General features: G+C 41.9%; 1 protein-coding gene across 1 annotated transcript in view; it reads right to left on the bottom strand.

Annotated features, from left to right (window-relative positions):
• The window catches only part of FAT4 (FAT atypical cadherin 4), a 143,178-nt gene that overhangs the window by 42,095 nt on the left and 83,559 nt on the right, over positions 1-17,524 (bottom strand). The window contains 1 exon segment of the mRNA XM_039879568.1: positions 2,323-2,503. Within this exon segment, the coding sequence (XP_039735502.1) occupies positions 2,323-2,503 (181 nt within the window).

Here is a 17,524-nt window from a genome sequence, read left to right as displayed (position 1 = left end):
CGTCGTGGGCCTGAAGCTGCTGCTGCAACGCACGACAGAGTGAAAAAGCAGCCACCTGCCGTGAGCGCCACGGCTACGCGCCAAAGCCGGGCCCTGGGCGGGTTTCTGCCTCCACCTGTCGCTCGCCGCGCCGGGCTCCGCTTCGCCCACATCGCCTACCACATCAGTGGGGGACTCATCAGAAATGTAAACCAGTCGCGTTACCGCCCAGCTAAAAACACTTCAGGTGTCTCTCCCATCGGATGCGGAAAGAAGTGTGAGCTGGTGCACGCCGCATCCTCCCCCAGCACGGGCGGCCCTGCCTCGCGGGGTGCCCGCCCCCCGCCGTCCTCAGCCTGCTGCCGTCCTCGCCTCTGTGCCCCTCACCCCTGTTTGTGCATGGACGACTCTGTCCCTCCAAAAACCATCCATCATGTGAAGCTCCTACGGATTTTCTCAGGCCGCACGGACTGTGCTTAAACTATACTAGTTATAAAGTCCTCTGATCGCAAGGTCACAGAATTGTCTTCTCCTCATGGGATCTGGGGTGCCTGACTCCTCAGACTTGAACTAAGTGCCGGGGATGTCGACTGGAGGGACTAGAAACCGGAGTCAGGAAAGCAAGTTAGTTTCTGTTGTGATAGCCTCAGCCTGACGTAATTATGGACCGAACTAGGATCTTGGCAGGAGGCGCGGACAGGAAAGAGTGGGTGCCAAAGCGTCAGGAAAGGAGGAACGTGAGAGCTCGTCCACTGAGTGCAGGGGGCGCGGGCGACCCTCAGACACCAAGCGTGGGTGACGGGAGCCAGGCAGCGTCATGAAGAGAGAGTACAGAGCCAAGATGAGAGACAGGGAGGCTTGGGGGTTTCTGATGCCCTGTGCTGACGATGCCAACAGAACCTCCAGATACAGGTGTCTTCTAGAAAGTTATAAATATGGGTGGGTCTCTCTGCGGTGGAGTTGCTGGAGCAGATTTCAAGGTGTTCTGCCTTTCTGCATATTCTTCTGTGTAAGTTTTCTGTTGGTTGCAACCATAGTAATGGATGATCCCCACTTCTCTCTCTCCCTCCCCCCACTCTCTCTCTCTCTGTCTCACACACACACACACACACACACACACACACACACACACACAGAAAAAAAGGACTGAAAAAATGCTGGCGGAATGTTCAAATGACTTTGCAGAGAAAGAAAGAGGAGATACAGAAGGCAAGTGAGAAGGTGCAGTTAGAGACAGCAGGTGAGAAATAAGAAATAACATTTAGGCAGACGCAGGGGAGAAAACAATACCAGAAAGGAAGGCAGACCCGCGGTGCAAATATTGCAACAGGTAACGGAGACTCGAGACTCAGAAAGTCACGCTTTGATAAATTTCAGTAGCATCTTTGGATAGCAATGGGGGAGAAAATCAGATTGAAAGATTTTCAGGAACGAATGGGCAGAGAAAATGTGAGGTAGTGACCCACTCTCTCAAAACTATGGAGGGAAAAAAGTGAGTCAAAGCAGAAGTTCGAAAAAAAAACACTAGAATCATTCATTCAGTGCACTCACTCATGTTGCAAGCACCGTGCAGGGAAGAATGTATTAGAGAGAAGACAGACTTGAGGCAGATAAAATTTTAAAAATTTAACGTGAATTTAGTGACTTTACATCCCGATAATTGTGTTAGAGGCACGTATGCATATTAACCTGGCGCACAGCAGGTGGTCAATATATATTTAAGACTCACAAAGTGTAAAGTAGTCATCTGTGTCCCACTTATACTGATGGACGTGGAAGTAACACTACGGCACTTCCAGGCCTGGTCTCTCAGAGTTCGGTCAGCTTTCACTTGAGGTGCTCAGAGCTACAGTGTCAGATGTCCGGCTACCCTGCTAACGGACCACACTGAGAAGCCCTGAGCCCACTAGACCAGAGACAGGCCCCGCTGACCACACCCGTCCAGCCATCCTTGCCAAGGCACCACACACGTCAGTGAAGCCATCTTGGACTCTCTGGGCCACCCAGCTACCTGACGAATACCACTGAGTATCACCGTCAACCACACGACTCAGAAGACTCTCCCATTGAACCCTGTTCTAAATCCTGAACTACAAAATCATGAGTTGTGATAAAATATAAATACAATTAATACATAAAATAAAATTTCAGCACAATAAATAAAATCATTATTGTTTTAATTCTCACTTCAGGCATAGTTGGTTATTCAACAATAGATAACTACAATAAGGCCATGTGTTAATATCACAAAATTTCTAGCAAAATTAAGCATTATATTCATTTTCTAAAGACTAATGTTGAATGGGAAAAATAATCCAAATTTACAAAGGCAAATGCACTGACCTGATAACTGCGTTTGTGGAAGCATCAGCATCTGAGGCGTTCACCAGTAAAACGTCTGTTCCCGTTGGTGCATCTTCAGGAACCGCAGTGAAATACATTTTACTGGCAAAAGTGGGGACGTTGTCATTGGCGTCATCTACTATAACATGGACTGTCCCAGTTCCAGTCAAGGCCGGGGATCCTAGATAGAAAGGAAGATCAAGTCTCGATATTTACGAAGGACAAAAACAACAGCAAAGAGCAATAATTAGCTGTAGATGACACTACTGAAGAGAATTTAGAAATGGCTTCGATTTCTGAACACAGACAAGTGATGGAATGAACTTTAATTTCGTGACAAAAAATATTTTTATTTATGAAGTTATAGTGCAACTCTTTTCCTACTGATGCTGCACAAAAAGAGTATGTCGACTTCTTGTTCTGTTTTGAAGGCGCAGATGCAGCAACGTAGAATGCAACGATATCATTGAAACACCACAGAACAGGCACTGCTGGTTTCTCTGCAATCACATTAAAACAACTCAAGCCAGATTTGGAGGACACCCATGGGCGCAGAGTAGCTGGCGCACCTGCTGTAAACGAAGGCGGTGTCACAAACTGTACCGCGAGCGGTGACTCTCGACGTTAAGGTCAAAAAATTTCCTCTGGATTCCTGACGTCTTTAAATTCCTGTTTCTGTACCAACAAGAATTCGTTTGTAGGAAAAATCAGCTTCAAGGTTATATCTCAACACTGTAAGCGTCTGCTTGCGGGAAGTCATGTCCCGTCAGTGAGCTGACCTGGAACCATTTCTGTTGCATCTATTTAATATTCAACGTAAATGTGAAATGACTCGTTCTGACCCCATCACAGTGAAAAGCCGACACATAACGGGACCTTGGACACACGGAGTCAGTGGCTCCTCGTGGGGAAGGCCAGGTGCCCTCCCTGGTCAGAGTCTCTGTCCCACAAGTAAAAGCCAAATCATCTGCCTTTAGCTGTGTTTTCAAAATCACTTTTAAACTTTAGTTGCTGTAAATAGAAACTCCGAAGATCTGTTGAACTGTATCTAGAATAAAATAAGGCCACAGACCTAGTGAGGGAGCTGGGATTTGATCCCCGTGACTCAGATGTGGAGCTGTTTACCGCGGGCAACGAGCCAGGAGGCGTCGCGGGCAGCTGGACGGGCGCTGCTCGGCAAGGGGTGCTGGGACCCCGACGAGCTGCGCCCAGAGCTCAGCACCAGGCACGAGCTCCGTGCAAAGTCACCTGTGAGGGACCCTCGCTATGTGCCAGTTGAAGTTTGTGGGCCATTGGAAGACAATAATCTTGTCACAGAATTTGAATTTCTCACAAGGGACATATTAAAGCTAAAATAAATATTTTCAGGAGTATTATTGATGGCCAACGTTTGGCCTAAATCTCCTAAATGTGTGTTTAATTATATACAGTTTGGCAAAATGGAAATTAATGGTCTGAATCATGTTAGCATTTCTCCCTCTGGTTGAATCATAAAAAAACTTAAACTAGAGAATATCTGTGCGTGTGTGCGTGCATATGTGTGTGTGTGTGTGTGGTAAAGGGACCGCCATGGGCAGGAGGGGCACGTGATGACTGCAGAGAGGGGGTAGCTCAGCCAGGGGCCCGGGGGAAAAGGATGAGGGGTTTGGGGCTCTCATTTCTTACTGACATCGTACTTCACCCACTGAACCTCGGTCTCCTCACTGAGAACCTTCCCCAGTGAGGGCTTCAGGGACTGTAATGTGCTTAGGGTCACGCCGGCTCGTCATCAGAATGTACCCTAAATTGCTCATTTTTCTTGTTCTTGTTTTACAAACGAGAAAAACGAAAAACACTGACACATACATGATCCGTTTTTAATCTAAAAATTTCTGTGTCATAGCTCTCAGAATTTTTGTTCCCCCATAAAAGTTTTGACTCATCCCAATGATAACATTATTCAGGAAAACATTTTGATCACCCTCTCCTCTTAAAGATCCCCCTGTAGTATAAGTCTATGAGACATCCAGCTCTCAGAAATTTCATGCTGGCCTTGTGGAAGACGTATTGAATTGGAAATTTTAAAATGCAAAACTTGAATATTTTTGATGTGCACACTGCTATCTAATCAACTCGTATGTGCTTGTTAACAAATAACCCAGTAACTGCCAAGTAAAGGTTTTATCTTTGGTATTCTGAAGTGTCTCATGACACACACATGGAAAACCACATAAAATTATGACTAACTCATTTGGTCAGAAACATGTGATTTTTTTCTTTGTCTATAAACTACACAAATAGTGTTGCTGATGTGTTCTCTAACTCCGTGCGCAAAAAGAAACATATTGTTTACCCAGGATAATGTGCAGCAAGTTCAAACTTACTGCCTTCGTATCAGAGCAATGCTAACACTTTTCAGATTCTCGAAGCACTCCAGGGACAAGAGATGGTTCTGGCTGGAGACGCGGCCCAGTGGCGGTCCTACGTCCCCGCGGGGCCTCCTGGGATGCGTACATCGGTCCCCAAGCCCCGCTTCTCCGCTTAACAGCTGCCACAACCACCTTCATACGCACGGGGGTACACTTACACTTCACGCATCGATGACGTGAGGCACGACCTGTCTCCTACTGCCTCATGCTGCCTGAGCAGACATGCAGGTCGATCTGTTTGGTTTTTCAATTTTACAAGGAAAACCTAACAAAGACATTATTCCAAATCCCTAAGTCTTTTTCTGAGATTTAATGAATCTCAAATTTGAATTCTGCCTACAAATTTTTTTTTACTCTTGGGCCTAATGCCCCACACCCCACTCCAGCCTCATACTTGTCCACTGGTGGTACGAGCTCCGAAGTCACTGCCCGTCAGCGTTGGGCAGGAAGATGGGACCGCGGGAGACACTGGCAATGCCCCCGATCGGCCACTTGCTCCTCAGACGACTTCCTCTTATCCCTGCTGATTCAGCGATAAGAGGAAGCCATGTTTCCGTTGCTCTTTTTCTGTGTCTGTCTGCTGGCTCCTCTCAGCTGTGTAAAAACTGCTCTAAGGCGCTTACGCTCCTGGTTCCCAACATTCTTTGGTTCTATCTCCCGTGAAGTGCTGCACGAGAGTCCCTGTTATTTCATCTTCACTCCAGAACTTTCTGCTGGCTCCAGGCTGATACATCCAACTTTTGAGTTACCATAGAGCCCAAGATTAGTATGTCAAAAACTGAAATCATAGTATTCCCTGTAAACTTGGCCCATGAATTTGAATATAAATTGAATACATATGTACATATACAAAAATGCATACATATTTGCATACACGTTATTGCACACTTATTTGATACCAGTTATATGTTATGAGCATTTTATATATGCATTCCTCATTTAATTGCAGATTTCATGAAGTAGCTATTATTGCTTAATTTTTTTTAAATAAAGAACTTGATACGAAGCATTTAAGCAATTTACTTACATTCAGCCAGAGTGGGCAGAGAGAGAGCCAATTTTGAACACTTTGAAAAAACTCTTGGCTCTGTTCGTTGGGCTCAGATAAACCGCCACTCCTGTGGCCGATATTTCGCCCTATATTATTATTATTAATGTACCTCTGCCGTATCCTCTATTAGGCTGTAAGCTAACTGAGAACAGGAATGATTTTGTTTAATCCATCTTTATATAAACCCATATTGCATAAACATTAGGCCCTGTCCCTAATCTGCATTAAGTCTGCCTTTGATTCTATATACGGGATTCTGGTCTAGTGATTATACGGCTCACAGTTCAATAAGCTGAACACCTCTGGCAATACGCATCTAGGAATATAGCCTTTAGCCCAAGGCTAGATCAGAGAACAAGACCGCAGACAAAGGTCCACGTTTTGGAGATCGTCTCCTGCTTATAATCGGAGTCCCAATTAATCCTGAATCCCATGAGAAGAATCCGAATAGTTGGGGCTAATGTTTAGCTTGGATAGATCTGATAATGATGAATTATATAGTTAGTGGCGTAACAGGGCAAGATTGTTCAGTTTCATCTGGGATTATTTATGAGAACCAGATGCTATCAGAAAGAAGAGGCAGAATGCAAACACAGGCTCCTGGTGGAGGACAGTGAGTCAATAAAAAAGGTAGAAGAGACAAATGAAATAAAAAGTCAAGGTCTCAGAAATTAATAATTGTAGAGGCTGGGAGGGTTCCGTGGACATTTGAAATACAGTTGAAGTAAGATAAATTTAAAATTTCAATTTGTAAAATTATATGTATCGTCTGTATATATATATGTGTGGACGTATGTATGTATGTATATGCTCTACATAAATATACAATAAACATGGGTAAATTGATAGGAACCTTCTGAAATTTTTAGAGCAAATAGCAAAGAATACATATGATTCTGAAAAGCATTTTTGAAAGACTGCAAAAACAGATCACACATACACACATATAAACACACAGAAGAAGACTGATCACAGCTTAATCTTCCAATCGCCCATAATACTGTGAGCTGTTCTATGCTTTGTCAGAGTCATATTTTATATTCTTGAATTAAATTAGTATTGCCTTTTAACACTTATACCTTAATAAGCTTAAGCATATCAATGAATACAGTTCAAAGAAATTTAAAATAAAATTTTAAAAAGAAAAAAAATTTCAAGCAACTGCTCTATCAGAAAATACATCTTTAGTAAGTATAATGAATGAGTCTAAATGACTAATTAAAGTTCAAACTGCAGGCAGATTACTTTTTTTAAATGTTAGCTCCTATAAATTAAACATACATTCCTGAAACGTGAAAAACTATTCAGCAGAAGATAGAATTTTTGCTTCACTTAAATCTGTTGCTTTGCAACAAAGCCGATTTCATTCTTGACATCAAACATTTGGTGAATGGGTCCCCTGACTGGTCGTGTTTGTTGTAATAAAGTATTAGCTTCTTTTTTCCCATGAAGTGAATGTGTTTTTCTCACAGTAAGTAAGCCATCCACTGAAAACACTGAAATTCAGCCATTCTTATTAACATTGAAGATTATGTGTTCAGATTTAAATTTAAGTCCAGAAAATGTACAAAGCAAATAAGTATGGAATATTTTAAACATGACCAACAGTTTTGTATTTTAAAAATTCCAGTTTTTACTAATTAGTTTTACAAATGTTTATAAAAATTGGTTATATACACACTTAAGTGACACTTGATTTTTACTTACTTCCGAAATAATTTTATCAAAAACAATACATATCCTTCAAAAAATTCTTATTAAAATAGAAGTGACAAGTGAAACTAAAGAAACTATTTAGTAATGCTATGAAGATGACACTACATAACAATGTGAATGTATGTAATGCTGCTGAACTGTACGCCTAAAAATGGTTAAAATAGTACATATTATGTTATCCATATTTTACCACAAAAATGTTTATGACATAAAATATAATGTTAACTAAATATTTTATCTCCCACATAAAACATGTCACAAGCAATTACTCTTTAGAGGACATTAAAAAAAATTCTCAATACATGTTGAAATTCCGAAGCCCTAGAGATAACCACCGAATTCTAAACACAACCGGCCTCCTGCCTACTTAGTGAAAATATCAAATTATATATTTACGGAATACTTATCAAAATAGGGTACAAAATGATAAAGTTTTAACAAGACGAAATGAGAGGACTTTTGAAAAAAATTCTTCACTATACGATCGAGTTATTTTCCAAGTTATTTTCTACAGTATTTAATGTTTATCTTTTGGGTAATATAAACTTCTTTAATATTGCATATTGCTTAATTCCGTTACAAAGCTGGGTTTCTTTGGCATACTGATTTATAGCTTATGTGAAGTGAATGAAGAGTTGAATAAAATTATTTTACCAAATTTTAATTTTAGGTGATATAATGGCAATTCTAGCTCTGATTTAATAAAATTTTATTAACTCCGTTTTTTTGGTGGATTCTTATCTGAATGTACAAATAAAATTCTATCAGAGTAGCGGATTCAAAGAAAATTATTCAAGTAAGTGATTTATAATAATGCCTATGTCACTAACAGGTATGGTCCAGAGATTTGCTAGCAATGAGAGGAAGTAAAACCATCGCCAGTTATCACCCTTGGAGACAAATATTCTCTGTCAGAGTCGCCAGATTAGGGCCACCAAGGAGGGGCTCACGCCCAGCCCCACACCGACAACCCAGAAGCTAAGCGGGGACGCTTGGCTCTCCCAGAAAAGGCCGGGGTCGGCCAAGCAGCATTTGACTGTCACCCAACCCGTCCCCAAACCTTCCCTCGCTCCATTCAGGAAAGTAGCCTTGCTCTCATCAGGCAGCAAATGCCGGTACAGCCTCCTAGTTCCCGCTCGCACCGGCCTATAAAAACCTGCCTTCTTCGGCTCTTCAAAACAACTTTCTCTCTGCTGGGCTGGATGCTGCTTGATTCATGAACTGCTGGGGACAAAGGGGGCTCCTACATCAGTAAATTGTGTGTGGAAATTTTTTCTTTTAATAACTCCGTTGGAAATAACCAAAAGTGCCTTAAACTCAAATATAGAAGCACATTCAATGCGATATCTTTCCAGTAATTGAAGGTAACCCTAGCACTATCCGATTTATGGAACCTCTGGTGTCCATGGAAAATTTTCAAGTCATTTTCTTTATTAAAAATGTTCATCAAAACACACAAGGCAAGCTCTTCTCCAATATTTTCCCACAAATAATAGTGACAAAAAGCAACTGTCTTCGGATGTAAAATGTCATATTCCACATTTCTGACCTCTCTTTTGATTACTGCGCCATTATAGGGCAATGACCCCCTCAACTAAACAATGTGACAGAAAGTATTAATTCAAAATGCCATCACATCCTCACCAAAAAATAAAGCATGGCAGCCCTTTTAGCGTTTAGAATTAACTTTTGCAAAAGTATCATGTTTCCCTCCATTAAAAAGTCATTTCCAATCCCTGCATAAGAATGAAGCCCATTCCCTCCTTCAGTCAGATGATAAACACCCTTAATTAGAGATGCTGATAACCAAACGTCTCCCCTCAGCCCTATTCATTATGCTGACACATAGACACTTCATAACTAAACCTTTTGGCCAAAGCTATTGCCAAATATCTCTATACCCTTTAGTATGTTAGACTGAGAACAGATAAAGGATAACATTTAATTTGTACGCAGATTCATCCCCCACCCCCAAATTAAATGTGCGCGCGCACACACACACACGCAGCCCAACTGACTCACTGTATGTGCATGTATGTGTCTATCGTGCATACTGCATTTTCTTAGCATAATATTTAACATTTGTTTTACACTCTATGCTTTATAAAACCCTTGGATACGCATTTCTTGATCTGATGAGGAGAACGAGCCTTTAATTTCAAATTGATTAATATTCTTATTCTACCAGTTGCTTAATGGCAGAAAACATAAGTTGGTGTTTTTGTTTTTGTTGGGATTTTTTGGCTTCATAAGCCAATGCTCTTTTAAACATAAAAATTATATTTAATCCAAAGAGAAGAAAGTCTTATAAGCATGGTCTCTATAAAGCCCGGCACGGCAGACAAGCTAACAGACGGGAAGCAGTGAGTAGTGTTGAAGAAACTGTCCCCTGATCGGACTGACTGGCTTCAAATCCTGTTTCACTGATACTCAGCTGCATGCGGTGTTTGCCTTCTTTAATACTCAGTTTTGTTCTTGTTCTTATTTTACTCCATAAAATGGGAATAATAGGATCAAACTTACAGATTACTTGGGATAACGTAGCACAAATTCTGGCACAGACAAGCACTCCGTATCCACAGGATGAACATCACCTAAAAGTTACGACTTTCCAAGTTCTATCGTTCCTCAAATATCCTCTCTGAGAATTAAACTTTCATATCTATCTACCTGACGTCTCCCGGATATCTCATAACGCCTAAAATATCACAGAACCACAACAAGTTATAATCTGTCCGAAAATCTTTTCTCTCTACATCTCCAAATTTCTCGGACTAATACGTAGGATTCATACTTGATTCATCTCTTTCGCAGACTTCCTACACCTCCGATTCCACTTCAAGTCCAAATGGCTCGATCTTCAAACTGGATAAACACATAACTACTTCATACCGCCTCTCGCTGTCACCTGATTTCAAACACTATCGTCCTCTCAGGGTTGACTGCAATGGCCTTGTAATCATCAGCTCAGTTTCTATTCCTGTCCCCAGCAACCGCCACAAAACAGACCAGTCCCAACTCTCCCGTGGCTCCCTGTTCAAAGCCCCGGCGAGGCTCTTGTCAGTCTTTGGACGAAGCGAAAGCTCCTGCTCTGGCCTTGTCGGCCTTCTTCCCAGCCACTCTGCTTCAATTCTCGTCCCCCTTGCTGCTCGCTGGATGTGACAAAGCCAGTCCCCGCCTCGGGGATGTTTCATCTGCAAGCGACACTATTCAGCTATTTTACTTTCTTAACTCGACGTGCTCATTATCAAAAACAACACCTCCGATTCCTCGCTCTCCAGCCGCCTAACCTGCTTTTCTAACTTCATCGTACCGCACATCACGCCCGGTCTATACGCTATACTTTGTTTACTGTCCATCTTTTGGACTGGAGGGTGGAGGCGTGTACTTCTTCGCTAGCCTCCCTCCGGTACCGAGAAGAATGCCTGGAAGAGTCTGTTCTGTCAATATTCTCTAAGGAGACTATATCGAGGTACTTGTTATGTATTAATACGGCCCATAGAAACGTAAGTGTCTCATCAACTATAATCAAAAGTTACTTATAAGGTCTATTAAATCATAATTTGGCATCATAATTCGATTTTAATAAATGCAAAATGACAGTTGGCAGTGAAAATCAGCAATATCTCATCATCTCCTACCTGTAAAGTCTAATGCATTTTTAATGTCTCCTACTTAGCATTTAATTTGAACAATGCCTAAATGTAAGCTTATTTTCCAAAAGCTCAATATTGAAATTACTGATTCCACTTAATTTGGCTTTACTTAAAACTATTTGAAAACATTTATTTATTTATTTGGAGAACGAAGAATGACAGTTCAATGTTTTAGTCATTAAAGTACACTGAATGGCGGACGGGGGAAAGAAAAGGTTTCTTAAACTTGCATTTTTGGAAATCTAAGTTACACGGAGCGTCAGCAGATCCTGATTTTAAAATCCAGCATAGGTCAGCGAGAATTCAGCCGGCAGGCAGCACTCCTGGATTTGCGCGCGACTCTGCCACCCTCTGGGGTGGCACACTCTGGCAAACCGCCTGATTACTCCGGCCTCAATTCCCCTCCCGGGAAAAGGCGGGGAATGAGGTGGCTCCCGGCCAAGTCTTCTGGCTCTCAGATGGTCCTTTCCGTCAGATGTCCCTGATTTACCATTTTCTAAACTTGTACTTCTCTTTTCAAATTGCTGCGTATCACGCCCTGAACTGTCCCCGTGACCTCTCTCCACCGTCACAGCATCTTCTCACGGCTTTCTCGCACCCTAACTCAGGGCCTTGACAGAGCAGGGGCAGATATTTTGAATTTACTGCTGAGGGTTTAAGATCATCTTAAGTTTTTTTCTAAGAGACCGGGAAAATTTACTTGTATCGATATATATCTATTGGAACAGTTTCTTAATGCCAAAATTTCCATAACAAAACAACACACGAGCGAAACTTTTCAGATTATGTTTACGTAATGAGTCATAGGCCCGTGTATGTAAGCCGTACGAAGCCAAAAACCACATCCATTTTTTTCTAGCTAAAAAAGTGCTCGGGTGTTTGGCAGATAGGGAAGGTAGGCAGCACAGCACAGAGGAGAGATAAGATTTACCTAGAAACATCTAATACATAACAGAATTGAATAAGAGCCAGAAGGTTCAGCAAAGAGTCATGAGAATCCAGCTTGAACAGTATTTTCAGCACTTGAAACTGAGTTAAGGCCATAAAATGCTTCAATGGGTCCTTAAATACGACTGCGATCTATCACGTCCCTCTAAACGCCACAGAGCCTGAAACACTTGTGCAGCTTTTCAAAGCAGAGGTCAGTCCGAATGACCACAACCAATGTAGCAAAACACTTCTGGACTTTCAGCCATGACTTAAAAAAGAAAATGGCAGTTTTCATTGTGGTAGATCCTTTGAAAAATCTTCAAGTGCTAAATATGGACCAGCAAACTAAATATAAGTATGGTAAATGCATATGAACTAACAGCTGCCTATTGAAATAACAGGATAGCGACTAATTGGTAACTCATTATCATTTTTCACTCACTGACTCATTCATTCGACAAATGCGTATGAAGTCCCTGCTACGTCACAGGTTCTGTTCTGGGTGTTTCTGGAAATTCGGTTTTGAATGAGACAGGAAATATACATTCCAGGGGATAATAGATGCTGATGGGCTAAACAAATTACACACACTCATATATGCTATGTCACATGTAAGCACGTAAGTTTAGGTGGCAATTAGTGTTAGGAAGAAATCACAGCGGAAGTGGTAGAGAGTGACCCTGGAGAGAGGGGGCGTGGGACCCACAGACTGGTGGTCAGGTAAGTCCCCCCTGAGCAGTGGACATTTTACCTGGATATAATGACACATGACCAAGACGTGGATGTGTTCCCCCTTAAAACAACAACACAACAGAACAGCTGGCTACAGAGTAGAACACTCCAGGCGGAGTGAACCACCAGCGCCAAGGGCCAAGGACAGGAAAAGCCTGCATTTTTAAAGAGCCCAAGGCCAACCGGTACTGGAAATTTGCAGTGATGTTTAGCGACTGCTCTCCACAAGCGAGTCACCTCGGTTCATAATATTTGCTGATTTCTGGGGTGTAAATATTCCCACACTGGATGATTTCAACTTACCAACATGCGGGCACCGGACACAGAGTTGGGAGGTGACAATGGCTGAGCCTGCCCCGTGCACCATGGCGGACACATGATAAAGGGGGAAATGGTCAGATAAGTGGACAGAGGCCAGCTCGCTTAATGCCATGTGGTCCACGGTCAGAAATTTAGGTTTTATTCTTGGAAATGACTAAGAGTTTTTAACAAGCAATGGGGCACGATGATCTAATTTATGGTTTAGAAGTCCGTGAGCTGCTCGTTGGCGAATGTACCGTGAGGCAGTTAGGAAGCTGTCATATTAGCCCTTGGCTTCGACTCAGGTCGTGGCGGTGAAAATGAAGAAAAATAGATAAATTCAGGACTTTTTGAAAAATGTATGATTAGAAGCAGTCGACTTGGAAGTGGATTTGTTGAATATGGGATACAGAGAAAGACGAATGAAGAATGACAACAAGGCTTGCCTCAAATCGTAGACAGGTTATTTATGGGGCTCAGGGAGGCAGAAAGGAGGCAGAGAGTTTTATTTGGCCTCACTAAGCTTGAGATGTGCAGCCAGCGTGGTGACGAACACGGACAGTTAAAACAAGCCCTTCTCTTATTTACCCCTGCCGATAAGTTGTTCAAGCGGGATTAGTATTTATGTTCTGTAGATGTGAACATGCCCAAGGTCACGTAGCTGGAAAGTGGGAGACATGGGATCTGAACCTTTTTCTGAACGATGGAGCTATGTGTTTCCTTCTAGGATATACTTCCATTTTGTACATTAATTCTCTGAATTAATATTTTTAAAGTAAACTGCTCTGGGTTCTCTGATAATTCCTGGCTACTTACTATATTAAAACCATTATCTTATTTATTGCACATAAGAGAAAATAGTGAGGGACACTCCTGGAAAGGAAGGTGACCTGGGAACAGAAGGCCAAACCACGTGAAGACACCAGCTGCTTGGGGCCGGCTTCCCCCCCTGGAGGAACCGCACAGCGTTGGGCTTTCGCGGTACCGGTGCGACTGTGCCAGCCCCCGGGGGACCTCTACTTGGTACTGTGTCTTTATGTCTAGAAGAAAGGATGCAGTAGTGAGCGATACACAGTGAAGACAGAATAGTCATACTTTAAATTACAGTTAAGCTAAACATCATCTTTAACTGAGTTGTAGCCTCAAGTCATTAAGTTGCTGTTTAGTAATTTAATCCTATAGGAGAAAAAAACGAGGTAGAATTATGATACTGTGTTCTGGTTTTGTTATTCAGCAATTCAGTCCCCCACATACATGAGAGTGTGGTTGTAGCTCATTTTAAGCTGTAGACAGGAGTATTTAGAGAGATTCCAGATGTGCTACTCTGTAGCCATTCAGTCAGTAAATAAAAACACGATGATAGTGGAATGCTAATATTTTCTCCAAAAAAGTATTCAAAGATTTAGAGGTTTGCTGATAAAAAAATACTGCTGCTTCAGTTTCTGCCACATTGCCGAGGCTGACCCATCTCTGGACTGACATCAGGTAAGAATTTAAAAAGAGCAAAGTAAAAGTGATTTGTGAGCTAAAGAATAAAACTGTCAAATATATTTTTTTTCTTGTTTAGAACACTTTGATACTTTCCTGGTTCGTAGAAGACTACAAATTTGAGAATAACATGGCATCTGGGGTCTAAACGCTGCCATATTTTTCTGCATTTTCTCATGTCAACTACCAATTTGACTTTTAAATCATTGCAGTGAACATGTATTTTACATCCTGTGTCAGAGCCTTCACTCCTGAAATATTAAACTTCAGATTCTGAAGCCTGATGTCTAAAACTCTCACGTTCTTCCCTAAAGTGGTTATTTGTGATACCAATAGTACGTAAAGGAACTGAACGTAAAATGACAGTCACATGTGAGTTTCGATGACTTTAAGATCATCTGGTCCAACCTCCCTCACAATTTCTGATTGCTTTCGACATGATCCGTATTAAATGATCAGACACCTAATACTTCACTCTAGAGGCCTCGGAACCACCAGTCCATTTCAGGGCAAGTCAAAAGAAAAGAAGCAGCAGCACTCATAAAAGTCTGTGCTTTGGGGTGAAGTTCAATCAATTCTCTAATTTCCAGGACTGCCAAACACTGTGACCTCAGGCACCAGTGCCGCCGAGTCCCGTTTATACGTCCCATCTTTCTCCTTGGCATCACATGTAAGGCCTTGAATGACAAACTTCCAAATGCCTTCGTTTCCTGAAACTCTGCATTTTCACTCTCCAGAACTCGTAACTCTCCCGAGTCAGTACTGGGCGGAATCTACACACACCTGGTCTTCACATTTCTCATGCAAAGGCAACAGTCCTTCATAGAAATTAGTTATGCTTCTAGTATCTGTCCTTGTATTAAGAATTCTAGGTCCCTGACCTTCCTCGGAGGCTGGTGGCATCAGGAGCTCGCACTGTTGGCTCCCTGAACCAGGATCTGGTTCCTGCTCTCTCTGCACGTTTAGACCAGGCTCTGTCACATCTCCTTGTGAAAGTTCCTAAGAGGGGGCCTCATCCCCGCCCGCCTGTCCGTCAGAGGAGGATACCTTCAGTGACGCCACTTTGAACTCACGCTGGCTTGCTCACTCTCTCTCCCTTCCATCATCCGTCCCTCCCTCCCCTAATGAAGTGTCCCTTTTGTGTTGTCATTTTGATGCAGAAACAGCATAACAAGGGTTAAGTTTGCTGGCTAGCCCACAAAATCTTCCTTCACCATAATTTCCCTGAACTATAATTTTCAAAATCTGTGGTCTTTTTAAATGGTTAAACACTTACTATGCAATATATTCTTTGGAAGTTTGAAAAGAAATGTCTAATATACAAAAGAAATTCCTCGTATAATAATATATAAAAATGAAACTTAATATACAGTGTAATTTAAAAAATGTTTTTTAAACCGATCCATACATGTTTTAATGAGATATTTTACGTAGTAAGGAACAAGGCAAATATTTCTAAGAATTTTAAAATATTTAAAATGCATGGATCACAATTCTTATTAAAATCATTATATATACTACTTGATGATATATTTAACAACTTAACATGTTGTATCAATTATACTTTGTAATAAACTATCCGTAATTACAATTATCCCCATTTTACTGAGGAAGAGACTGAAATTTCTTTGCCTGAATCACAAAGAAAACTATGACAGCACCAGAATTCAGATGGAGATCAATTCAAATTCAAAGCTGTCGTCATTATAATATATAGACCGTTCCTGGGTTTGCTTTGCAAATAAAATAATTTTGGAAATGAATATTTTTTCAAATGTTACTTACCCACACACTAAAACCTTCCACGTACCCTGAACTTGTCTGTCAGGTACGCTCGGGTCTGAATCCAACTGTTACTTATAAGCTGAGCAAATTACTTAACCACTCTGAGCTTGGGTTTACTATAAGTAGAAACAAAAATAGCTAAGTCTTAAAAACAAAACAAAACGGGAAAAAAAAAAACACACAGCTAAGTCTTTGAGATGATAAAGTAACATGTAGAAATGGTCAGTGTCTGTAAAACTTGGCATACTCTATGACCCAGATGGCCAAATATCAAAAACAAACAAAAAAACAACCATCCTCTTCTCCTTCACAATCCCCCGCTGGGCTGCATGGGCGCACACAGATTATAAATTCTTTCAACTATTTGGTTGCGAACAGGCATTCTGGTTACCTTCCTTCTCTGCCATGGCTTTTGGCTTTGAACATTCCAAAGCACAAACACTCTGACACAGAACGTCTGCGGGCTGCGCCCTGCCCATCCCAGGTCACCCTGCACTGCACCTCGACACTCACAATCACACCCCGCTCCCGCTCCCCATCCTGGGACAACCTATGGGTGGCACACCCTCTGGGATGCAGGATTTACAACGACTGACACTTTCGCAAGGAGATTCCTGGTTTTGGACTCTGGTCCCTGCGTCGTCTCCGTGAGGGCGAGGGCTCAGCATTCGCGTGGGCCTGGTCTCCACCACACGATTCCAGTTAAAACTGGAGAGAAAAACTGAGACTGAGATGCTTTGGTCATAAAACCTGATTCTGAATATCTGAATCTCTACCAGTTTCTACTGAGTTTCGCCCTCTCTTCTCTCCAGGTGGCTGCTGAAGTACTGGGTTGATTTGAGCGATGCGGTGGTGACTGCATTTTGCACATGAGAACGCTCACCGCCTACCCCCGTGCCTGCTGTCAAGGAAGCACAATGCTGACTCCACACGGAATGAAACGGCCTTCAGATCAACCTGGTTTAAGTTTCACGTGGACACCACACTACATTCTGCTCATCGTTCTTCAGGATTTTATAGTTGCATAAACTATAACATGATTATTCACACACATTAAAAAAAAAATACAGAGAATATTCGCTTTCTTTCATAAAGCAATAGCCTCAGAAAATCACACTCCCAAAAGTAAATGCAAG

Source organism: Pteropus medius, unplaced genomic scaffold (genome assembly GCF_902729225.1).
Source record: "Pteropus medius unplaced genomic scaffold, Ma_sr-lr_union100, whole genome shotgun sequence".
Classification (NCBI taxonomy): domain Eukaryota; kingdom Metazoa; phylum Chordata; class Mammalia; order Chiroptera; family Pteropodidae; genus Pteropus; species Pteropus medius.
This window is presented reverse-complemented; position numbering and strand designations above follow the sequence as displayed.